At 44.6% G+C, this 26313-nt stretch overlaps 1 protein-coding gene across 1 annotated transcript in view; it reads right to left on the minus strand.

Annotated features, from left to right (window-relative positions):
- SPG11 (SPG11 vesicle trafficking associated, spatacsin) overlaps positions 1–26313 on the minus strand; it is a 59203-nt gene that overhangs the window by 31383 nt on the left and 1507 nt on the right. Inside the window, 14 exon segments of the mRNA XM_044279342.1 lie at positions 127–287; positions 364–497; positions 569–640; positions 8231–8407; positions 8524–8684; positions 10406–10561; positions 11883–12000; positions 12079–12224; positions 16458–16813; positions 18521–18619; positions 18696–18870; positions 18975–19202; positions 20062–20249; positions 20586–20799. Coding sequence (XP_044135277.1) covers positions 127–287; positions 364–497; positions 569–640; positions 8231–8407; positions 8524–8684; positions 10406–10561; positions 11883–12000; positions 12079–12224; positions 16458–16813; positions 18521–18619; positions 18696–18870; positions 18975–19202; positions 20062–20249; positions 20586–20773 — 2359 coding nt within the window. The 5' untranslated portion in view covers positions 20774–20799.

Here is a 26313-nt window from a genome sequence, read left to right on the forward strand (position 1 = left end):
ATTTCTTGACACTGTATTTTCTAAACCAGACAACCCTTCATTTATCAGATTTGTATACAGCTATAATGTAACCAGCATTGAAACATTGGTAACTGTATGACCTTCCTGTAATAAAGTCTCTCTCACCTGTGTTTTTCCTCCAAGGCAGCAAAAGTGACTCTTGTGTCTCACAGTCCCAGTCCTTAGCCCAATGAAGAAGTAACGTCTCTGGCTCATCTCTTACAGCAGTCAGTGCATCTTGCAATTTCTTCACCTCCTGAGACTTAGCACAGATTCTCCATGAAGGTCTAGAATAGAGATCATACGGTAGGTAGATCACAGTAGATGTTGCTGACAATACTGTACAATATTATAGGATATTACCTAGCGTTAAGCACATTTTTCTTCTCCTCGCTGGTCCGGCACGTGTTACAATACAGTTCCTCAAGTTTGCATACCGTATGGATCGCTTGTTGTTGCTGTTCTGAGAAAAGTCCTTCTTTCTGCAGCAGGTCAACCTACAAGGAGACCGATTCAGGTCAGCCATCCTCACGCTCAAACTGGCAAAGCAGCAGTAACGCATACCCACCAATAGTGTCCGTACTCCGAGATCTGAAGTGTGCAGACATATACGATGAAGTTCATCCCATATGGAATAGCCCTGGAATAAATATATTTATAAAAATATATATACAAATCTGATAAAGACGTTGTCCCACGAAAAATGTTCTACAGTTTTCAAACTAGCACCCGGATCTGAATACTTATGTAATTAAAAATATAGGATAGCCACTGAGTTATTCAATGAAATCTATCTGTATAGCGCCACCTGCTGTTTGTTTTTTCTTATTTCTTTGTCCGGCTCACTGAGATGGCTGCACATGCTCAGTTTCATGTTGTGATAGGGAGAGAGCTCCAGCAGAAAAGACACGCCCCCTGAGCTGTGATAGGGAGAGAACGGACACGCCCCCTGCGCTGCAGCAGAAAAGACACTTCCCCTGAGCTGTCAGCTTGATATAAATCTAGCAGAACAATGAATGGGGAGATCTCTGGATCCATGTGAGGTACAGGGCTGGTTCTAGCTTTGTTAGGAAGAGATTGCCATGTATTTTATGATATCTAGTTTTCATTTTTTACTTTAACTAGAGAGATAACCACTTTAAGCATAGATAACCACTCTCTGGCAAAGAGAAAAGTCACAGCAGATACCAGAGCCTCATAAACTAGCACCAGTAGCTTTAATATAAACACTGCTTTTAGCTACATTAGCCGCATAAAACAGTGCCACAATTTGGGACAGTCTCATGGGCGTCCGCAGGAGGGTGCAAGGGGGAAAAAGTGCTGAATCGCCCCCCCCCCCCCCCGCCCCTGGAAAGATTGCTCCCCCGAGCGGCTCAGAAGGACAGCGATACAGATGACTGTGCTGAGGCAGCGGAGGGAGAGGCGTGTCCCTTTCCCTTCCTCTGATAGGCTGCCGCCTGAGCCGTGAGGCCTGCATCTCATCGCTGCCAAGGAGGTAAGTATAAGTGTTTTGTTTTTTTTGTGTACAATACTGGTGGCTACTGGCACATAATGGGGGACTCTGGCTACTGGCACATAATGGGGGGCTGTCATTACTGGCACATAATGGGGGAGCTGTTATTACTGGCACATGATGGGGGGGCTGTTATTACTGGCACATGATGGGGGGGCTGTTATTACTGGCACATGATGGGGGGGCTGTTATTACTGGCACATGATGGGGGGGCTGTTATTACTGGCACATGATGGGGGAGGCTGTTATTACTGGCACATGATGGGGGGGCTGTTATTACTGGCACATGATGGGGGGGCTGTTATTACTGGCACATGATGGGGGGGCTGTTATTACTAGCACATGATGGGGGGCTGTTATTACTGGCACATTATTTGGGGCACTATAGGGGCATCTACTGAGGCCACAAAGAAGGGGTGTTTTATATTGGGGGCTCTGTACAGTAGAATTTTATACTGGGACACATTATGGTGGGTACCATGAGGAAGGGGGGGAGGAGTACTATGGGGTCATCTATGGGGGGCACTAAGAAGGGGTATTTTATACTTGCAAATTATGGGGGACACTGAGGGCATCTACTGGGGCATTTTATACTGGTACATTTTGGGGGGCACTAGGAGGAAGGGGGGAGAGGAGCACTATGGAGGCATTTACTAGGGGCACTTTATAGGGGTATTTTATACTGGCACATTATGGGGGCACTATGGGGACATTAGCTCAACTGGGGGCATTACAAGGGGGTATTTTTATGGTGGGCTTTATTACTCCCCCATGGTATGGCCCCCTAGTAGCAGCACCATCCTCTCCCTGCTCTGCTATCCCTCTGCCCCTTCTCCAAATCCTTATTATGAAATCTTTCTCATTAGGATAAAACACAACATCAGCTCCACCGAGCCCCTGGCCAAAGTGTGGAAGTGGTGTCCGAGATCCCCAAGGGTCAAGCCAAGTAACTGTAAGTTTTCATGTGAAATATGTTTATGTTATACACATATAGCAAACACTGTGCCACACAATACACAGTATACCGCTACACTGTGCCACACAATACACAGTATACCGCTACACTGTGCCACACAATATACAGTATACCTCTACACTGTGCCACACAATATACAGTATACCTCTACACTGTGCCACACAATATACAGTATACCGCTACACTGTGTAGTCTGTTCTATAAGCACCATTGTTTTGTGGCGACAGACAGAAAATAATCTGGAAGTGCCCCTCCCGAGACCAGGCTCTGGATCCGCCACTGCACAGCTCATGCGTTATTATACTTTGTGATAATGAATATGCCCCTCCCCTTCATTACATTCTCAGAAGCAAGCAGAGCATGGATGTCAATAAAATTTCCCCCCCTGGAAAAATTTCTGCGGACGCCCATGGACAGGCTGATCTTATTTTCAGTTGTTTGGCCTATGTCACCAATGGGATTGAGGGGAAAAAGGTCAATCATTGCAAAACACAAATCCCGCCCCCCCCCCCCCCCCCCACCCCTCTATCAGTACATATGAATCAAAAGGAATTCTGTAGTAAAATGCCATATTGCAGATCATCTTTCCAAATATGAAGGTATTTTATATAAATCAATTGTGCATCACTGTTCTACAGTTGTTGGGGACATAACATCCTATCCTCACCTGTCTTGCTTCAATAAATATTAACGTTGTTGGTTCACTACAGACATTGGTGGCATACTGGTAGAACATGCTACCAAAGCTCAATCAGCGAGTATAAGACCATTGTGACCCCTGGCGTTCACTAGAATGAAGTGGCAGTGCTAGTGAAATGCCAATGTCTGTGGTGAGGCAAGTCCTTTATTGATAGCTATAGACTTATACATTGTACATTAGAGATTTATTTAGAGCCTAAAATGGTCTATTCAATACCGTTTTGCTTAAACGGGGTGTCCCACTAGATACCCTGAAGCTTTTTGCTTATGCTTAAAGGGGTATTCCCATCTTAGACAATTCGGGCATATCGCTAGTATATGCCCCCATTGTCTGATAGGTGCGGGTCCCACCACTGGGACCCGCACCTATATCAAGAACGGAGCGGGGAGCGCTGTGGCTGGAGAACCCCAGATTTCCCGGGGGCCGTCCACCACCAAGCGCTAATCCCCGCCTCTCCCATAGAAGGGACCCGCACCTATAAGACAATAGGGGCATGTCCGAGCGATATGCACCCATTTTCTGAGATGAGAAAACCCCTTTAAGGGTTGGTTGTGGTGGGAGCAGACCTTAATTTAGTACTCAATCCTCCTTTTGACGCCTCTTCTGCAAAAACACACGTCTCAGGATTATATTAGTAAGCTACATAAGAAGTTCCAAGAGCTCCATCTTACTGATATCTGGAGACATCTTAACCCAGCGAACAAAGATTACTGGTTCTACTTCAATCCACACCTCTCTTTTCAGCGCCTGGACTATATACTAACGTCTACCTCTCTCCTCCCTCTCTGTAGTTATGCCAAGATAGGAAACATAACGATATCGGACCGTGCCCCGTGTATGGCGGTTCTCACCCTGGCCTCACTGCCTAAAAGAGCCTGGAACTGGAGACTACATGACGCATCGCTTCAAAATAACCTCCAGCAGTGTGAGCAGCTTGAAGCTCACTTTCCTACCGGAAAAAAATCAGCGAGTGCGACAGCACATTCTGAACTTGCAGATCCAAGATTGGAACTGAGGAAACTCCTTTCGCAGAGGGTAGATTAGCATATTCTTTATTTTCAGCAGAAAATATATGCCCATGGTAACAAAGGGGGTAAAAAGATGTCCTCATTGTTAAAGAAAGCCAAAACTCCTCTTACATCCCCAAAATCAGAGGGATCGATGGAACCTTGTATTTGGACACATCCTCAAAAGCCAAATCTTTTCAAGAGTTTTATTCGGTCTTAATCAGGGGGAGGGACAGGAAGAGACCCTACTTAAAACGGAAAAAACTTCTATATTTCTTAACTCACTTAGCTTACCTTTTCTCTCATCGGAGGTGGCTGCCCATTTGATCAGACCGATCACTCAGGAGGAGGTGAAGGCTGCCATCCACAGCTGGGAAGAGTTCAGGCCCAGACAGATTCCCACTTATATATTACAGGAAATTTCAGGAAGTATTACTTCCCCATTTTACGGAGGTATGTAACAGACTGATGCAAGGTGAGGCCCTTCCTCGACAGACACAGGAATCATGTGTCACTCTCATACCCAAGGGGGGGGGGGGGGGAACCCACTGAGCTGTGGTAGTTACAGGCCTATCTCGCTCTTGAACATTGACCTGAAGATATGGGCAAAATTTTAGCTATCAGACTGGGGTCTGTGCTACACTTACTCATCGGATGTGAACAATCTGGATTTCTTAAGGGTAGGGAAGGCAGGGACAATGCTCACCGTATATATCATTCTATTCATATGGCACAAAGAAGAAAGATCCCTCTAGTACTCTTAGGTACTGATGCAGTAAAGGTATTTGATAAAGTTAGGGTCCGCAATTTACATCTGTAATCCACGAATCCGCAAAAAACTGACATTGGCGATGTGCGTTCCGCATTTTGCGGACCGCACATCGACGGTACTTAATCGAAAAGGCCTGTTGTCCATCATAAGTTGGCATCTTGTCCAAATATTTTTTTCGGGAACGGAATTGCGGACCCGGAAGTGTGGGTCCGCAATTCCGGATCCGGGCAGCACATCGTGCTGCCCCAAAGAAATGAATGGGTCCGCAATTCCGTTAAGCAAAATGCAGAACGAAATTGCGGATGTGTGAACGGAACCTTAATTGGGTGTTTATGAGAATTGCCTTACATAAATTCAACCAGATGCTTTCATTTCGGCTATCCTCACTCTGTATGGGCAACCACAAGCTAGATTATGAGTCAATGGCATGTTGCCGCCCATTTTCAAGATCTCCAACAGGACGAGGCAGGGTTGCCCTCTCTCTCCGTCCCTGTTTATCTTAGTGACAGAAACACTGATTTAATCAATAAGGCAAGAGAATGAAATTACAGGCATTCAATATGGAGAAAGAGACCTGAAATGCCCGGCATTTGCGGACGATCTATTGTTTCTTGTCACCAACCCACAGACTGGGCTGAAGGTCTTAGACAAAAAGCTTCGGGAATTTGGCGGACAGGCCTCTTGCACACGAAAGTTGTTTTTTTCGTTCCGTTTTTTGCGTTCCGTATACGGAACCATTCATTTCAATAGGTCCGCAAAAAAAATGGAATGTACTCCGTATGCATTCTGTTTCAGGATTTCCGTTTTTCCGTTTAAAGATAGAACATGTACTAATCCTATTATTGTCCGCATAAAGGACAACTATAGTACTGTTCTATCAGGGGCCAGCTGTTCCATTCCGCAAAAAATGGAATGCACACGGACGTCATCAGCTACCATAGAAAGACTGCACAAAAAAAAAATATATTTACAGATCCGTTTTTTGTGGACGGCAAAATACTGAAAAAGCCATACGGTCGTGTGCAAGAGGCCTAAGGCCTCTTTCACACTTGCGTTGTCCGGATCCGGCGTGTACTCCACTTGCCGGAATTACACGCCGGATCCGGAAAAACGCAAGTGTACTGAAAGCATTTGAAGACGGATCCGTCTTCAAAATGCTTTCAGTGTTACTATGGCACCCAGGACGCTATTAAAGTCCTGGTTGCCATAGTGGGAGCGGGGAGCAGTATACTTACAGTCCGTGCGGCTCCCCGGGCGATCCAGAGTGACGTCAGAGCGCCCCATGCGCATGGATCATGTGATCCATGCGATCACGTCATCCATGCGCTTGGGGCGCCCTGACGTCACTCTGGAGCGCCCCGGGAGCCGCACGGATGGTAAGTATGCTGCTCCCCGCTCCCCACTACACTTTACCATGGCTGCCAGGACTTTAGCGTCCCGGCAGCCATGGTAACCATTGAGAAAAAGCTAAACGTCGCATCCGGCAATGCGCCGAAACGACGTTTAGCTTAAGGCCGGATCCGGATCAATGCCTTTCAATGGGCATTCATTCCGGATCCGGCCTTGCGGCAAGTGTTCCGGATTTTTGGCCGGAGCAAAAAGTGCAGCATGCTGCGCTATTTGCTGCGGCCAAAAAACGTTCCGTTCCGGAACGGAAGACATCCTGATGCATCCTGAAGGACGGACTGTCCATTCAGAATGCATTAGGATAATCCTGATCAGTATTCTTCCGGCATAGAGCCCCGACGACGGAACTCTATGCCGGAAGAAAAGAACGCAGATGTGAAAGAGCCCTTAGGTGAACCCCATCAAGTAGTAACTACTAAATATCACACTGTCTAGGGAGGAGGCCACACACTTGCAATCCCTTTCGCCATTTTCCTGGACAAAGTGGCCATATATATATATATATATATATATATATATATATATACACACACACAGATCCCAAGATCCTTAGTAGATTTATACTCCACTAACTATGTTCCCCTGTTAGATTCAGTGAAGCGATTAATACAAAAGTATGACATCCCGTTTCTGTCTTGGATGGGACGTAAAAATGTACTGAAAGCTTACAGATATACTTACCTTTCAAGTTTTTTGCTGATGTTAAGCGCATGTTCTCACGCTTTTATGGGAGGGAGGAGATCCCGCATCGCCTATAGCATCTTGGTTAGGCGTCGAAAGGAAGGTGGCTTAGGCCTACCAGATGTTCTCACGTACTATAACGCAATTCTGTTGAACAGGTGGCTGGAACTGGTGGAACCGAGAAGATCTTATACTAAAACATAAGAAGGTCTCTGCTCTGTACTCACTGCTGGGAGGTCAGGCGAGAGAACTTAAGCCACCTTTCATGATTGAGTGGGAGAAGAAATTAGATAGGGTCTTGACAGAGAAAGATGTATGTCTCCAAGAGGGTCACTAAGAACTCCTCTCCAGGTGGAGAGGACACCCAAGTTTTTGTACAATAGAGGTCTAACTAGCTCAAAACACTTTTGGAGATGAGGGGGTTCACTGTCACCTATCTCGTGAACTTGCTCTGGGATTCGCACTTTCTGGGATTCACACAGGATGCGATCAGACGGGTATCTAACCCTGATTTTCAAATCTCTCTTGACACAATAGTCCTGGCTCGGCCAAGCAAGATATACAATCCTTCTAAAAAGGATCCTAATACGCATTTAATAGCAGCAGCGAGAGCATTAATCCCTTTGCACTGGATAGATACACGACCACCCTCTTTGCAGGAATGGATCTCCAAGATTAACCAGATCTGCCAATTTGAGGAAATGTCAAGCTGGATCAACAGAACTCATGACAGGTTTCTCAGAGTTTGGCAGCCGTGGCGAGACATTGTTAGCTCCTTCTAAGAGCTTGTTTGAGGTCCCCTATTTACCATTTATTAGTATCTGGAGTGTTCAGACCCTAGATACCACCTTTCGCCAGAAAGCATATATTGCACCGTTTCTCCATGGGAGGTTCTTGTCCCCATTCGGGGGAAATACTTGTATGTAGACTAAGGTCGGAAGTAGTCTTCTAACATGGCCCACTATCCCTCCCCCCTTCTCATCCCACAAACTCTCTGTTCTTGGTCTGGTTTATTGTAAATTCTGTATCTTTCTATATTTTCTGTAATAATGAAAATAAAAAATATATAAAAAATAGCCTCCAACTCCAGGCACGGGATTTATATGAGAACACATAAGAATACTAAGGTGTTCTGCATAGCATTATAGAAAGACAACTGTGAACCATTACTCACCATGTTCTGGAGAAGCTGGCAGGCCTCTGATACAGAGCACTCTAGTAGACATCTGTAAACCAGTTTCAGGCCTTCTCTTTTTAACCAAGTCAAGCTACATAGGTGATGTCCCTGTTCTCGCAAGAAGGTTTGGGCTTCAGGGATGCAGTTTGTCAGGATGGCATCTGAAATTATATTCTTTAAAAAGAGAATAATGAAATATAACATAAGAAGTACCAGACAAAACAACAAAACATCCAAGTAAGCTGTCTAAATATTTCATCTAGTTTCATATTGTTTCACAGTCACTTTACCTCCACAGTCATGTTCTCCCACGCTCCATGTCTTCTCCCAGCATGTGGGGTCATCAAAGGAAGCGGTGGCTGCTGCTGCTGAAACTTCTTCATGAAAGGTCGAAGCTTAGTAATGTAACCAGTCAATATTCCCACACATTGTTCTAAGCCAGGGTCTGGCTCTGTGCAAGAAAAAAAGCAACACACCAAAATATAATGTACACTTTTCTAACACAGATACTATTATAAGACTTTTATCACCTTGTCATAATAAAATCTATTTCCTCCCAATTCTGGTAATGTTTCCTAGTGTCAATACTCCTGTATAATGTCCTCCATGCTGCTTCTGTGTGCTACAGAGAGATAGGTGAGCAGGATCTTCTCTTTTTTGTTTGTGCTGTCTATGGGAGACATCATAGCAGCTAATCTCCTGATCCCCTCCCTCTCAATAAACTAAAATGGGCATCTTGTAATCTGATCTGTCAGTGAAGCTGACAATCTGTCTCCTCTCTGGAGATGGATTTTATCAGTTTAAGCAGAAGGACGGGGAGGTGGAAAGGAGAATAATAAGTGGGGAAAGAGTGGGACACTCTTAGAAATAAATGAAGCAGCTGTGCACATAACTGTCTAGCTGCTCCATTCATTTCAGGGGGCTACACCGCGTACGGGACCCTTGTTCTCATTATCTGTGGGAATCTTGTGGATAGCAGATAACTTAATATAACCAGAATACCCCTTTAATAACCTACGATAAATATATCATGAGCTTAGCCCATTCCATAAGCGGCGGGAACCAGCTGTGTAATACAGCAGACACCCAGCTGCAATGAAAGGGATTGGAGATAACTCTGATCCTGGTCATTTAACGCCTCATATACTGAAATAAATAGTAAAATCAGCACAAGGTTAGACAGAGGGAGATGGCTGTAAAGTTGTGGGACTCCGACTGGTTGCTATGGCAGCCTGGGGCCTGTACATGTACAGCATTATATGTTAAAAATTTAAAGGGGTTACCCATCCTCAGGATAGGTAATTAGTATCCAATTGGTGAGGGTATGACACCCCACATCCCTAACAATCACTTTTTCCTTGCAGCCTCCAGTACAGGAACTAGCACTGTGAATGGAACAGGAACCACAGCTCCCTTCACAGTGTAGTGGCCGTGCCAGGTAACTGCAGCTCTCTGCCACTAAAGGAAAGTCGAGCTGCAGTAACCTAGCGCAGCAACTACACTGTGAACGGAGCTGTGATTCCTGTTCCATTCACTGTGCTAGTTCAACTGTTTGGTGCGAGTGTTGTGCGTCAGACCCTCACTGATTGGATATTAATGACCTATCCTGAGGATACGTCATCAATATCAGGAGCCTGGAAAACACCTTTAAAGCCTCTTTTTCACAAACGATATGTGTTAGGATCTGGTCAGGGAAAAATGAATGCTTTTGCACGCAGTTCTAATACTTTTTTTTGCGATTGCATTCAGTGTGTGCGTTTTTTCTACCGGATTGTATCCGGATTTCATGTGCATGAAGAAAAACTGAAGAATAAATATCTACATTGTCTAGGAACCATCAGTTAAAAAACACATTGCATCCGGATGACATCCGTTTTTCACACAAAAGTCATTTACTTCTATGGAGCCGGAGCTGCATGAAAAACGCACAATATAGAACATGCTGCGATTTTTCCTGAATGCAAAAATAATGTGTGAAAAACATTGAAATGAATGGATCAGGATTCAGCCCGGATGCTATGCATTTTTTACACATCTGGATGGAAAACTCGCTCGTGTAAAAGAGCCTTAAAGGTGTGAATGGTGACTATCTCTGTACAGCACTATGGAATATGTAAAAAAAAAAATTATACATACATACATACATACATACATATATATAGGAGAACATACCAGACTGCAAATTGCAGAGTGTCAGCAACTGAGCATTGAGGAAGCGGAGCGTGAGCTGCAAGAGTTGCTCGGAGAAGTGTTTACTTTGAGCCTCCTGATCTGTGCCACGGATGTAAGAGGAGAGGAGATCCAGAGCTGGAACAAGATCCTGCACATCTGGGGGGAAATATAGGAGAGGGCGAGATAAAGCCAAGGACGAGAACACTGCATACGCAGAAATAGAAATAGAATAATGAACGGAAATCAGGATGTAACTTAGAAATAATGTAATATTAACATAATTAGAAACAATAATGGTTTTCTGTGTCTCTCCTGTGGTTTCTGGGGGAAGGGGCTGCATGCAATGACTTCCTAGCAACTGTAATAAGACTTTTCTGATCATGTATTCTCATTTACTGCAGCTGCCTTAACGCACACACACTTGTTGCAAAGTCTAAACAGACAATACTGCACATTCTAGTTGTAGAAAAGCCAGAGGAGAAGTTCCTGGTGACTGGGTGAATAGAAGCAAAGGAAGCCCAGTGAGCGTCCTCTGCTCCCTCTTTGCTCTAGGAAAGCCCACCCAGAAAGGAACTCCACACCACTGTCCTCTGCTTCCTCTTGCCCTAGGAAAGCCCACCCAGAAAGGGACTCCACACCACTGTCCTCTGCTCCCTCTTGCTCTAGGAAAGCCCACCCAGAAAGGAACTCCACACCACTGTCCTCTGCTCCCTCTGGATCTAGGAATGTCTATCCAGAAAGGTCCTCCACATCTTACTCCTCTTCTGCTCCTGGTTCTAGGAAATAGCTGCTCGGTGAGACAGGAGTCTTGGCAGCTCAGGGGTGAGGTTTGTTTAGAGGCTAAAAACAGTGTGCTACTATACCATGCTGAGATCAGTAAAGTTGTGGCCTATAGGACCACAGACTGCAGAAGAACATAAACCATAGTAGCTCCCGATGTAGGAAAGAAGTGTATGTCCCCAGGAAAGTTCAAAAACTAAACAAACTACATTGACAAAACAACAAACACGCTATTTCTCTTCTACAGACTTACATCTAATTAAACTAAGATTAACTAAATGATAAATTCCAACAAAGAAACAAATCGATTAAAGGGGATTTCTGACTTTTTTATACTAATGACTTATCCTCTAGATAAGTTATCAGTATCTGATTGGTGGGGATCCGATACCTGGGACCCCCACTCATCAGCTGTTTGAGAAGGCCTTCTCGCAGCTTAGCCTAGGATAGTGAAGACACGTTCATCAGTCACGTGGCCTAGGTGCAGCTCAGCCCCATTGAAGTGAACAGGGCTGAGTTCCAATACCAAGCACAACGCTATCAAACTCCGGTGAGTACCATGGCTTTCTCAAACAGCTGATCGGCGGGGGTCCCGGGTGTCAAACCCCAACCAATCAGATAAAGATGAGCTATCCTGAAGATAGGTTATCAGTAAAAAAAAGTCAGAAAATCCCTTTAATATTGTCAGCGTGCTTACTGCAGAGGTAGACCTCAGAATGAATGGCACCGTCCTCAGAGGTTAAAGAGCTCAGGATACTTTCTTTACTCTTTAGGAAAAAGTCAACTGTATCCAACTGCCTGTTGTCCAAGCCGGCCTGTAAGAAGAAAGAAACATTTAGCAAAGAAATCTATCCCAGAAAAAGAAGAGAAAGGGAAGAGTCCATGTCCTTTACCTCCAGTGTGTGAATGGGTACAGAACAGCGCCCCCAATTATTTAGGTGGCACAGAGTATCCGCAGTACTGGCACTGCCATGAATCATTAACCGGGTCAGGAACTCATTTTGTGTCACCGAAAAAAGGACAAGAGAAAGACCTCGATCTGATGGGAAAAAATGCAGAGAAAGGAAAGGCTTATTCTATTGTGCACAGTTCTGGGCATCTGTGTATAAGAAAAATATAGTGGAACTACAGCGGGTGTGGAGGAGGGCGACCAAGGTAATTAAATGAATGGGTGGATTGCAGTACTAAGATAGAGTATCAAAACTTGGATATATTTGTGGTCTGGAAAAAACTGCTTAGAGGAGATCTAATGATTGTACAATGTCTTCCTAAACTTAGGCCATGACAAATGGGCCTCCTCTACATCCAGAGGAAAAGATGACAATTACTCTAACCGGTAATTTGATTTCCCGTAGCCTCCACAACGGCACTGATAGGAGCTTGATCCCGCCTCCCAGGGATAGGAAACAACAGCGGAAGCCAAAATAAAAATAAAAAAGACACCTCCTCCTTGTTATAATTTATAACAAAAGAATATCATATAAATAAACTGTGAATAGGACCCACAACTATATATGTGAAACATCTATATTTACACACAAAAGAACACTTTTTTTTTTGGGGGGGGGGGGGGACGGGACCCAGTGCCGTTGTGGAGGCTACGGGAAATCAAATTACCAGTAAGAGTAATTGTCATCTTTACCCAACGCCTCAACACCGGCACTGATAGGAGATTTTCAGGGAGGGGCTACAGCTGAAAGGACTTTACGTCCAAAAGCCAAATCCAGGTTAGCCATAACATCATGTTTATAATGCCTGAAGAAGGTCATGGGGTTGGACCATGTGGCAGCCCTACATACAGTATCTGATCCACAGAAGCAGATCCCCTTTCCGCCCAAGAGGTGGACAGGGCCCTGGTGGAATGAGCCTTTAACCCTAAGGGGGGAGAAACCTTTTTCTCTTTATAACACAGGACGATGGTTTGTTTTATCCATCTGGCTATTGAAGCCTTAGATGCTCCAAGACCCCTATTTTTTCCTTGAAACTGGACAAGGAGATGATCAGACTTTCTAAAGGAATCTGTAGCCTCAAGGTACTGTAGAAGAGAAAGCCTGACGTCTAGATGATGAAACATTCTTTCCTGATCTGAAGCAGGAGAAGCACAAAAGGATGGTAAAACTATTTCCTGCTGGCAATGAAACCCCCGAGAAGACCTTCGGTAGGAAAGCAGAGAGTCTAAAAATTACCATATCAACCAAAACAGTGAGGTAAGGCTGCTTACAGGAAAGGGCCTGGATCTCCCCCACCCTCCTAGCTGTGGTTATAGCGATAAGAAAGGTGGGTTTCTGCGTTAATAATATTAGTCTCTAAAACAGGCTCAAAAGGGCATGGACATTAAGGCAGAAAGGACCAGGTTTAGATCCCAGGGGGGAACTTTAACAAAAAAGGAAGGACGCAGTCTGCTTGCACCTTTAAGGAATCTCCCAACTAGGGGGATTTCTGCCACCCTGATGTCCAAAAAAGCACCAACACTTTAAATTTTAGGGTACTGGTTCTGAGCCCCTTATCAAATCCTGCTTGCAAGAACTCTAAAATCAGGCTCACGTTCAAACTACTCCGAGGATCCCAACGGTCACCCGCAAATAACAGAAAGGCTTTCCAAGTTTGCAGATACATTTTTTAATTAATCTGCTTTCTACTATGTAGCAAGGTCGATATGAGGCCTCAAAAAGAAACTTTTCTTTTAACAAGATCCGTTCAGTCTCCAAGCCGTTAAGTGTAGATGCTGTATGTTGGGATAAAGGGCCGGACCCTGATGAAGGAGGTCCGGAATCTGAGGCAGAAACCAGGGTTCCCTTGTTGCGAGGTTTTGAAGCAGGGGGAACCAAGACCTTTTTGTCCAATAGGGGGCAATCATTATAAATTGAGCCTCTTCTCGTATCTTCATCAAAGTCCTTGCAATCAGAGAGAATGGTGGAAATGCGTAGAGAAGACCTCTGGGCCATGGCAGGGAAAGAGCATCTATATGATTTAGATTTTCATTGGGGCTGATAATGTGACGGACTGAACCGTCACTGGGGCTGCTGGAGAAGCCTGAGGGCTTGCCTCCTTCCTATGGACTATGGAGACCCCCTTCAGACCTCTTGGGGTTACAAGGAACTATTAACCCTGATTTATGTGTGGAGTTATAGGCCACATCTTTCCTGTTGTCCATTAAAAGTTCAGGGTGTGAATCCCACAACACAAAAAGGGTTAACTCTGCACTGAGACTCCCAATGAATGTGTTAGTTTATTTGTCCCTTTGTTCTATTGTGTTAGTGATGGGATTAAGATAGCTGACTCTAGGAGTAGCCAATTCCGGTATAGAGTAGATCATCCTATGATACACTCAGGAGATAATCCCATCACATATGTCTCCTCTCTCCCTATTCTTTCATTAAGACACTGGGGAGGGAATGTCTGTCTGCATGCTGTTCATGTTTAATTAAGTTATGTTGTTAGACTTCTTGAACTGTATATACACTGAGTTGGTCTTCCATAAAGTCAGTTCTTTATTTATCCTTCAACATTGGTGTTGCCTGATGATTGAGGAGTTTAGCGTTCTGTCCTCATATATTGGCTCTGTCCAATTATTCGGCAGGTTTGGGCTGAGGACGCTGGAATTCGGGTTCCAGCGGAGGGGAAGCTGTTTTCTGACGGAGGTACACAGTCGGGGTACCAGGCGGTCCGTCACAGATGGAATACAATTTTTCTACCTTCCTGTTCTGTCCTGTTGCGAACAGATCCAATACCAGACGCCCCCACCTGTCTGTGATCTGACTGAAGACCTTCTGATTTAACGACCATTCTCCTTCTCTGAGAGACTGTCTGCTGAGAAAATCCGCTAAATATTTTCTTTTCCTTTTAAGTGAACCGCTGAAATGGACTTTAGGTTCTCCTCTCCCCATCTGAATATTCCTTTTGAGACAGCGTCAAGGATTTGCTTTGTGTCCCTCCTTGACGGTTTAGATATGCCACCGTCGTCGCATTGTCCGAGAATACCTTGACATGGTGGTGTTGGATAGTTGGTCTCAACTAAAGAATATATACATTATATTAGAACTAGACCCACACCAGCACCCGGGTGGTGATCATGGGATAGGAGAAAAACATCCATCAACCTAAAATGGAGGCGGTCACTTACCGGGCTAAGGGCCTTGCAGGGATCAGCAGGTCTGCGTGGGGCGTCAGCATCAGCTGATGAAATCTTTGCAGGGATCAGCAGGTCTGGATCCTTGCCTCAGCAAAGCAGAGCCATATTTGAACTCAGCGCCCTGCTCCTATTGGCTCCGCCCACATGCTAGCTCCGAGTGCACGCCGCGCTTCCTCATGGCCACTCCCACTGCGTGCTGTCAGCCACTGCTGGAAGTGCGCCGAAGAAGAGCAATGCGGCGCGTCACAGAAATCCACAGAGGATTCCTCCTTTAAGACGCGCGAGGCGTCCATCCTCTCTACCCAGAGGTAGGTACAGCCCGGAACGCCCAGCGCGGGACTTACTCCTAGGGACAGAGAAGGAGAGCCCACGCTCCACCCGGAGCCTCTGTCCCCTGCTCAGCTCTCCCAAAAAAAGGGGAAGGATCCCTAGGCTGAGCGCATCAGAATCAGCGCACTGACAAGGCTTCCACTCGTCCCGAGGGACAGGAAACAACAACTGGAGTAGGTTGGAGGAGGTGTCTTTTTATTTTGGCTTCTGCTGTTGTTTCCTGTCCCTGGGAGGCGGGATCAAGCTCCTATCAGTGGTGGTGTGGAGGCGTTAGGGAAAGAAGGCTAAACCTCCTGACTCATATTGCCTGTACTATGTGTGTGTGCTGACTCTCCAATGTAGTTCTATGATATGTAGCTTCACACGGGTCTCCCTGCCTCCGGCATGTAAGAGCTAAAAGGAGAGAGACAGATGACAGGGCAGACAGGCTGAAGCTATATCACACAGGAAAACATGGTGACCCTGCTGTGTGAGGGGATAGCAGTTCTATCACTAATCTGTCATGGCTGCCCTCAGAAGACAGTGCAGTGGTGAGGCTCCACACCCTCTGTCTCTGCAAAGCCAGGCATGATGAGAAATGTAGGATTCCTCAGAAAAACCATATCTGAGGGGGAAGGAATTAAGATAAAACAGTAAATAAGACAGCCTACTCTGCACTACATAGGCAAAATCCTGAAGTGCTTCTTTACCTGTGCTAATTCACAGAGAAAAAATTGATACTTAATGAGAGCCATTTCAAGTCAATGGAGGGGTGCAAAAATGGAAGCATTTGAATATTTTACCTAATCCTTCCCACTTGGCTTAGCTTACCTGTGATCACCAAAGGAGCTTCATCATCTGGAGAATAAACACACAAAGCTTTCCCCAGAGCATGGTAATTAACGCCCGGTGTGTCCATGTCCCAGTGTATCAGGGTGGTATACCCATCTCTTTGCAGAACATAGAACAACACGCTATAGGAGGTCACAGACCAGATGTGAAGACTCAAAGGATCCTCAATATTATCTTTCAGGACTTTCACCCAACCTCCTCCAACTACTGTCCATCTAAACGCTGCTCCAGAGGACGAATTCCTTAGCTGTAAACTAGCAGTCTGGTGGCACACAGGAAAGCCTGGGCTGCTCTTGGTCTTGTAGAGCAGTGACAATAATGTGGCATCCCATGACCTTCAAAGAGAAGAAATTAACAGCGAGATTATTAAAAATTACTTCTTGAATGCAAGTAACAAATGGAGCACATACAGGTCTGTGAGGCATCCAAGCATATTCTGAGAAAGAATGGCGTCTCTATGTGAAATATAGTATTAGACAAAAGGAACCCTTACGTGAAATACTCCATTCCAATTTCGTAATAAAAGGTGATAAGTGTCTGATTACAGGGGAGCCAAGCCCCACTGATCACGAGAATGGAGGTCACATGTCACACATGTGAATAAAGTGGTGGTCGCACATGGGCACTGATGCTCCATTCAAAGCTTATGGGACTGACAGAGATAGCCGAGTACAGTGTTCTACTATCCCTGACAGCTCCATAAACTTTTAATGAAGCGGCAGCACAGGACCCCAAATCTCAGTTATCAGAAACGTATCACCTATCCTGAGGAGCTGTCTCATAAAGAAGCCAACTGCAGCAGGGACATGCAGCACCACATGCTAGCTATTCGAAAAAAATTGCCAAGTAGGTAATGAATAAACAGCTCTCAATTATAGGGTGTAGACGCACTAGGCCTTTGCAGGCGAGGTCTTCAAGGAGCGGAGCTTTTGTGTTTCAGTTCAGTGATAAATATTTTATTGGTGAAGCTTAAAAGGGTTTTCCAGGATTACTGCAAGACCTGGTGTCTTCTCAAACAGTTGATCGGCAGGGATCCCAGGTGTCAGACCCCCATTGATCAGATACTGATGACCAATCCTGAAGATAGGTCATCAGTACTAAAGTCTCATAAAACCCCTTTAAATGCATTTTGGGACCAGACTGATAATGTTGTATTTACTTGAGGAAGTGGCCATTCTGGTCTCAAAACATGACTGAAACTCAACAATAATATATTTATCACTGAACTGAAGACACTCCTTGAAGACAGGGCCAGCAAAGGTCTGGGTTTTCCTCTCCACTGTCCACCGTTTCCTTTTGGTCTGGGTCACCAGAACCAACAGGACCATTGGCTGCAGTTACCCAAGGAGGCAATGTACAAAAAATCTCGATTAGTTGATGTACCTATCGCCACAACCCCCTTAGAAAAGTGCAATTGCTCATATGATGCCTTCATCCTTAACATATATACGACCCTGCACATGCATTTCGACTATTGTAGATGTTACTTTAAAAGGGGCATTTCTATCTAGGTGCTATTGGGGTGTCGCTGCAGCACCTAGAGGCTCCGTCTCCTCACCGTTCGGCGCGTCCATTTTGCTTTGATGGACATCTCTGCTCTGCGCTTTGAAAGTAAAATCCTGCGCCGTCCCGTTTAGTATACGTCGAATACGTCAAAGAGCTCCCCGGAAGTGAAGACAGACGGCAGCAGGCGAGCGTCCTTCACTCACTGCGCCTGCGCCGAACACTAAACGGGACGGCGCAGGCACAGGATTTTACTTTCAAAGCGCAGAGCAGAGATGTCCATCAAAGCAAAATGGGCGTGCCGAACGGTGAGGAGACGGAGCCTCTAGGTGCTGCAGTAACGCCCCAATAGCACCTAGAGGCTCATTTGCATATTTTAAAAGTTAGTTTTCTGGGCGAACGGCGACATGTAGGCAGATAAAAGTTACAGTTATGTACTGCTGACATTAGCACATCGCTAATGTCAGCCAGCTACATAACAAATTTTTTGATGACAGAAACCCTTTAACATTACCATGAAATATATAAGGTTGAGTCACCTGTCCATTTGAAAATCATGCCTTTGAGTCTCCTTAAAGAATGATATCTTTGAGTGCCGCTCGTTACGCCATTTCTGTAGTGCCAGATTGATGTTCTCTCTGCAAAAGAAGAGCAGTCATTCAGTACATTTCCCAGTTACTTTGTTTTAACATATTTTATGGAATACAGACTAACCTGAGATTTTCACTTAACCTCAAGGCAAGAAAGCAAGATCTTTCAGAGGAGACAACGATGAGATCTAGGTTTGAAGACACGCGTATACTTTTCAGTTTTTCTGCTGTATCAATGTCAGCCCATGAGGGAAGTTCAATGTCAGCCACTAACGATCCATCAAGGGTGTCAAAAACATCTGAGGGGTCAAGTCAAAGAATTGAAAGCACTAACATGTTTCATAATACATTAGAAATGTGATTAGATGGCCCGCAAGGGAGAAACAGCTTTAATGAAGGATACAAATGAACCCTGAAGTGTTCAGAAGAAACAGGATTTCATGCCTGAGACATGCATCTGAGATGTGCTCTGTAGTCTCCGGGTCCAGGTCCAGACAGAAACAAGACACAAGGTTTGGCTTCTGGTCCTTGCCAGAGTAGCAAAGATGTACAAAGACACTACTGCTGAGCAAAATGAATATGTCATCACCATGAAGAGACAGGAGAAGAACCGAGAACAAGGAAGGAACACCTGAGAAAAGGGAACATTTAAGTTAATCACTGATTAGTTAAGAACTCGTTACACTGCTCAACTCAGCAGACGATTGTCGAGAAGGAAGTGTTCCTTCCATTCTTAGCTCTTTCACTTCTAAGATTAGTGGGGATCTCAGCACCCAAACCCCCCACCCATCAAAATTTCTGACATGCCACCACACTAAGTCAAAGGTTTTTATAAAACAAACATTAACCTTTAAGGTTCATATAAAACTTCCTTAAAACTATAGGTCTATTGTAGTGAGGACCCATACTCACAATTTAGTGAGGACACATGCAATCCAGTGAGAGCCCATACTCACAATCTAGCGGGGGCGGACTGGCCATAGACCCTACAGGGAAACTTCCCAGAGAACTGTCCAGTTCCCACTCACAGCCACCAGACAGGTACGTAATGATCTGACGCTCCCAGAGCTAATTAATGCTGGGAGTTTCAATTAACTTATGCACTTGGCCGGTGGCCGCAGGTGCCATCCTGATTTCTGAACTCAACTGTATTGTCATCCTGAGGAAACTGGAAGAAGATGGAATGTGGCAGCTGGTGCTGGTCACCAGAGAGGGACTATTTCTAGGGAGGTAATTTGTGCTGCGCTGTGATATTTGATTCTGCTAGGGTAGTATTTAAATATTTATTATTTTTCTAACATGGTATTGTTGGCCTTGTCTACTTGTGTTGCCCTGCCTTCTGTCAGTTTGGACCTGCCTAAAACATGGGACCACTTTTAGTTTATATTCCAGGGTCACTTTAAGTTCCCTGTTTGCCCCTGCAATCTAGTGAGGACACAAGCAATCCAGCGAGAGCCCAATCTCACAATATAGTGAGAAGCCATACTCACAAACATGATTCTCTGCACAGAGCTGCCTCAAGGTGTCTTCATCACAGAGACAGAGCGTAGCCAATGTCACCTGCCCATCCTCAGTAGACACTTCATAGACACATATATCATTGTTCTGACCAAGAATCAAGACACGTGGGTTCTGGTCCAGTGCAGTCTCATTATGGTTCTCATCTTCCCACAGAAATCTGTGACAAAGGCATTCCAGGTTATAACTGAGAGCAGTAATCATACAGGTGAGAGCAGATCCAGTAATACTACATGCGGATGTCATGTCTGCTGGGGGTTCATATTGAAGAAAAGTGATGTACACAGGTAAATCAAGACACAGACGATAATGCAACTCCTGTATAAGAAGCACAACACAAAAATCCCTCTACTCCATGATTAGTTTATCCATGGTTCATGCTGTAGTCACACAGTCAACATTTTAAAGGGTTGTCTGCTCATATTCATACAATAAAATGTTTTTCCAATGCCAAAGTATCAAGTATCATCAATGAAATCTAAGTAGGTGGTCTTACTGAGTGAAGGGTCCATCCAGCTGTGTACAAGCCCTTGTTCTAGAGGTGAAGACAGTGAGGCAGAGGCTTCTGTCCGGCAGAAGGCTACATAAGGTCAGGTTTTTGAGTCTGGTCAAGGACACCTTTAGAGGCAGCTCAGTCCAGTCTTGTAAAGTTATAGAAGGATCCAGAAGAACACTTAGTTCCATTTTACCGCTGAGACGTCAATCTAAAACTGAGCAAAATCCAATCAACTATATAGATGTAGAATAATTTATATTAAGCAATATTTATGTTACTATGTACAGTATATGCATACCTTCTTTTATTTTTTTAACAGATATATATATATATATATACACACACACACACACACACACACACACACATAAAGAAATAAATCCACCGCAGCACATCCAATGGTGAAAAAATGTGGGATCCTTTATTCACCCAAGCAGCGACGTTTCGGTCCGCTTACTGGGACCATTTTCAAGCTTGAAAATGGTCCCAGTAAGCGGACCGAAACGTCGCTGCTTGGGTGAATAAAGGATCCCACATTTTTTCACCATTGGATGTGCTGCGGTGGATTTATTTCTTTACATTGACTCGACACTGCGGTGAGTGTTGACATCGATGGCACCCAGTACCCGTAACCAGGTGTGCTGCCCTGAACTTCTGTTGCTATATATATATATATATATATACACACACACACACACACACACACACACATATATACAAGAAATACAGTTTATATACAGGTGAAACTCGAAAAATTTGAATATCGTGCAAAAGTCCATTTATTTCAGTAATGCAAATTAAAAGGAATTACATTAATGCAGCTTAAAATTTGAATTTAGTGAAAAGGTTCAGTATTCTAGGCTCAAAGTGTCACACTCTAGTCAGCTAATTAATCCATACCCCCTGAGCAAAGGGGACCTCAAAATTGTGACTTTGGGGTTTCATAAGCTATAAGCCATAATCATTTAAATTATAACAAATAAAGGCTTGAAATATCTCACTTTGCATGTAATGAGTCTCTCATATGTTAGTTTCACCTTTTAAGTTGCATTACTGAAATAAATGAACTTTGCACAATATTCAGATTTTTCGAGTTTCACCTGTATATGTGTGTGTATATATATATAGCACTCCAAGTAAGGTGAAATGGTTGTGGACCGCTTTATTCAGCCCAACCCCGAATGTGTGTGTGTATATATATATATATATATATATATAGCGCAGCACAAACTGTAGTCGGAGTCAGGAGTGCCCGCAGTTTGGACGCGACCCACCGTCAAAGCATACAAAAAAGATAAAGACTGCAGCTTTTCCAATAGGTGAAAAATGTGAAGTCCTTCATTCACCCATGCAACATTTCAGTCCACTTTCTGGGACCGTTCAGAACGGTCCCAGAAAGTGGACTGAAATGTTGCATGGGTGAATGAAGGACTTCACATTTTTTACCTAATATATATATTTATATATACAGTACAGACCAAAAGTTTGGACACACCTTCTCATTCAAAGAGTTTTCTTTATTTTCATGACTATGAAAATTGTAGATTTACACTGAAGGCATCAAAACTATGAATTAACACATGTGGAATTATATACATAACAAAAAAGTGTGAAACAACTGAAAATATGTCATATTCTAGGTTCTTCAAAGTAGCCACCTTTTGCTTTGATTACTGCTTTGCACACTCTTGGCATTCTCTTGATGAGCTTCAAGAGGTAGTCACCTGAAATGGTCTTCACTTCACAGGTGTGCCCTGTCAGGTTTAATAAGTGGGATTTCTTGCCTTATAAATGGGGTTGGGACCATCGGTTGCGTTGTGGAGAAGTCAGGTGGATACACAGCTGATAGTCCTACTGAATAGACTGTTAGAATTTGTATTATGGCAAGAAAAAAGCAGCTAAGTAAAGAAAAACGAGTGGCCATCATTACTTTAAGAAATGAAGGTCAGTCAGTCCGAAAAATTGGGAAAACTTTGAAAGTGTCCCCAAGTGCAGTCACAAAAACCATCAAGCGCTACAAAGAAACTGGCTCACATGCGGACCGCCCCAGGAAAGGAAGACCAAGAGTCACCTCTGCTGCAGAGGATAAGTTCATCCAAGTCACCGGCCTCAGAAATCGCAGGTTAACAGCAGCTCAGATTAGAGACCAGGTCAATGCCACACAGAGTTCTAGCAGCAGACACATCTCTAGAACAACTGTTAAGAGGAGACTGTGTGAATCAGGCCTTCATGGTAGAATATCTGCTAGGAAACCACTGCTAAGGACAGGCAACAAGCAGAAGAGACTTGTTTGGGCTAAAGAACACAAGGAATGGACATTAGACCAGTGCAAATCTGTGCTTTGGTCTGATGAGTCCAAATTTGAGATCTTTGGTTCCAACCACCGTGTCTTTGTGCAACGCAGAAAAGGTGAACCAGCATGGCTACCACAGCATCTTTGCGTTTAGTTCCACCATCATTTATTTTTCAACAGGACAATGACGCCAAACACACCTCCAGGCTGCGTAAGGGCTATTTGACCATGAAGGAGAGTGATGGGGTGCTGCGCCTGATGACCTGGCCTCCACAGTCACCGGACAGTCATTGAGATGGTTTGGGGTGAGCTGGACCACAGAGTGAAGGCAAAAGGGCCAACAAGTGCTAAGCATCTCTGGGAACTCCTTCAAGACTGTTGGAAGACCATTTCAGGTGACTACCTCTTAAAGCTCATCAAGAGAATGCCAAGAGTGTGCAAAGCAGTAATCAAAGCAAAAGGTGGCTACTTTGAAGAACCTAGAATATGACATATTTTCAGTTGTTTCACACTTTTTTGTTATGTATATAATTCCACATGTGTTAATTCATAGTTTTGATGCCTCCAGTGTGAATCTACAATTTTTATAGTCATGCAAATAAAGAAAACTCTTTGAATGAGAAGGTGTGTCCAAACTTTTGGTCTGTACTGTATATATATATATATATATATATATTCGACCGATATTGATTTTTTTTACAGCCGTTGTTTTCCAGCCTGGGCTGCACTGTCAGAGTGCAGCGGCAGGTCTTAGTGCGCGCACTACGTCCTGACGCTGTACGGAGTGCAGCGCGGGCCCCATCAAAGAAGACCAGGGAGGGTGAGTATCGGAAGCGCTTGCTGCGCTTCTTCTCCGCTCCCGGCACCCGATGCATACTATTGAGCGCTTCCATAAGCGCTCTAGTATTCGCTTTATACGCATTATCGGCAAGATTAGATGCAGATACCAATAATGTGCAAAATCCTTAATATCGGCCAATAATATCGGTACTTCCGATAATAGGTAGATCCCTAATATAGGGCTCTTTCACATCTGCGTTATTTTCTTCCGGCATAGAGTTCCGTCGTCGGGGCTCTATGCCGGAAGAATCCTGATCAGTTTTATCCCCATGCATTCTGAATGGAGTGAAATCCGTTCAGGATGCATCAGGATGTCTTCAGTTCCGGAACGGAACGTTTTTTGGCCGGATAAAATACCACAGCATGCTGCGCTTTTTGCTCCGGCCAAAAATCCTGAAGACTTGCCACAAGGCCGGATCCGGAATTAATGCCCATTGAAAGGCATTGATCCGGATCCGACCTTAAGCTAAACGTCGTTTCGGCGCATTGCCGGTTCCGACGTTTAGCTTTTTCTCAATGGTTACCATGGCTGCCGGGACGCTAAAGTCCTGGCAGCCATGGTAAAGTGTAGTGGGGAGCAGCATACTTACCGTCCGTGCGGCTCCCGGGGCGCTCCAGAGTGACGTCAGGGCGCCCCACGCACATGGATGACGTGATCGCATGGCACGTCATCCATGCGCATGGGGCGCTCTGACGTCACTCTGGAGCGCCCCGGGAGCCGCACGGACGGTAAGTATGCTGTTCCCCCGCTCCCCGCTCCTACTATGGCAACCAGGACTTTAATAGCGTCCTGGCTGCCATAGTAACACTGAAAGCATTTTGAAGACGGATCCGTCTTCAAATGCTTTCAGTACACTTGCGTTTTTCCTGATCCGGCGTATAATTCCGGCAAGTGGAGTACACGCCGGATCCGGACACAGAGAGAGAGAGAGAGAGAGAGAGAGAGAAAAAGAGAGAGAGAGAGAGAAAAGAGAGAGAGAGAGAAAAAGAGAAAAAGAGAGAGAGAGGAACGAGAGAGAAGAGAAAAAGAGAGAGAGAGAGAAGAGAGAGAAAGAGAGAGAGAGAGAGAGAAAAGAGAGAGAAAGAGAGAAGAGAGGAAGAGAGAGAGAAGAGAGAGAGAAGAGAGAGAGAGAGCAAGAAAAGAGAGAGAGAGAGAAGAGAGAGAGAGAAAAGAGAGAGAGAAAGAGGAGAGAGAAAGAGAGAGAGAAAGAGAGAGAGAAAGAGAGAGAAAAAGAGAGAGAGAGAAAAAGAGAGAGAAAGAGACACTGTGGGGTTTCGCTCTGGTAGATAGGGTATGCGGACGCAGTACAGAGGCAAAAGACATGTTCTTAACGCAAAACGTCAGTGTTTATTCACACTTGAGGCAAATGTACAACACAATGCATTACTTTTCAGTCTTGGTGTTTACTTCACACACAATGGAAAGTAAATCTTGGTGTTACGTCACACAAATTGGAAAATTCATAGACAAGTCACCTTGATGTCAGTTCTGCCTCCAGCAGTCCATGGCAGTCTTTAGGGTGACTGTTTCCTCAGCCCATGGGTCTCAGCCCTCCAACCTGGCACCAAGCCTCAGATCCCAACATCCTGCTGTTGAGCCCAACTGCCTATTTAAGGACAACCAGGTGCTGCCAAAAACCCGGACAGGCAATTAAAATCCAGTCCGGTATTTGACCCCACCTGGCTGCAAATCAGCCCAGCAGCACACGCTGGGAGGAAAATACCTGTTTTCCCAGAGTATTCCTCTCACTGTGTCATATATTCACCCCCCTTGACTTTTTTCGTATTTTGGTACATTACAGCCTTAAAGGGAACCTGTCATGTGGATATTTGATTATAATCTAACTAATTATATACAATCATTAACTACTAAAAAGTGCCTTAGATGTATTCACTTACTGGTGTGACAGATGGTTACCTCATAATATACACACAAAGATACCGCATGCTAATGAGCTGATTCGAGTCCGGCGTGAGGTCATTAAGTCCAGCGTATATTTAATTCAGAGCTATAGCCACTCCCCTGCCCACCTGCTGCTGGTTCATATGGAAACAAACTGTCATTCAGCAGCAGGTGGGCGGGGAGAGTCAGGAGCTCATGAATATTCATGAATCATCATTATCAGCTGGAGCTTTTCAATACAAGATGTTGACAGATTGACTGGGCCAATTAGAGAAAGTGACCCAGCATTTTGCTAAGAGAATCAGTCACTTATTTATGTTGCCCTTAGTTAGGACACCATAAAACTGGTGACAGGTTCCCTTTAAGTTCAATGTTTTGTTAATCTGAATTCTATGTGATGGATCAGAACACAATAGTCTAAGTTTGTGAAGTGAAATGAGAAAAATATATAAATAAAACTATTGTTTCTTCAGTGAAGAAGTTCGGGTCTGGGTACCACATTCAGTTTTTTATCACGCGCGTGCAAAACGCATTGCACCTGCGCGATAAAAACTGGAATGCAATCACAGTCAAAACTGACTGAAATTGCGTACCTACTCGCGCAGGTTTGCCGCAATGCATCCGGGACGCATCCTGAGCCAAAACGTGACGCCCGTGTGAAAGAGGCCTAAGGTTGCAGTCACACGGGCGAG

Source organism: Bufo gargarizans, chromosome 2, assembly GCF_014858855.1.
Source record: "Bufo gargarizans isolate SCDJY-AF-19 chromosome 2, ASM1485885v1, whole genome shotgun sequence".
Taxonomy (NCBI): domain Eukaryota; kingdom Metazoa; phylum Chordata; class Amphibia; order Anura; family Bufonidae; genus Bufo; species Bufo gargarizans.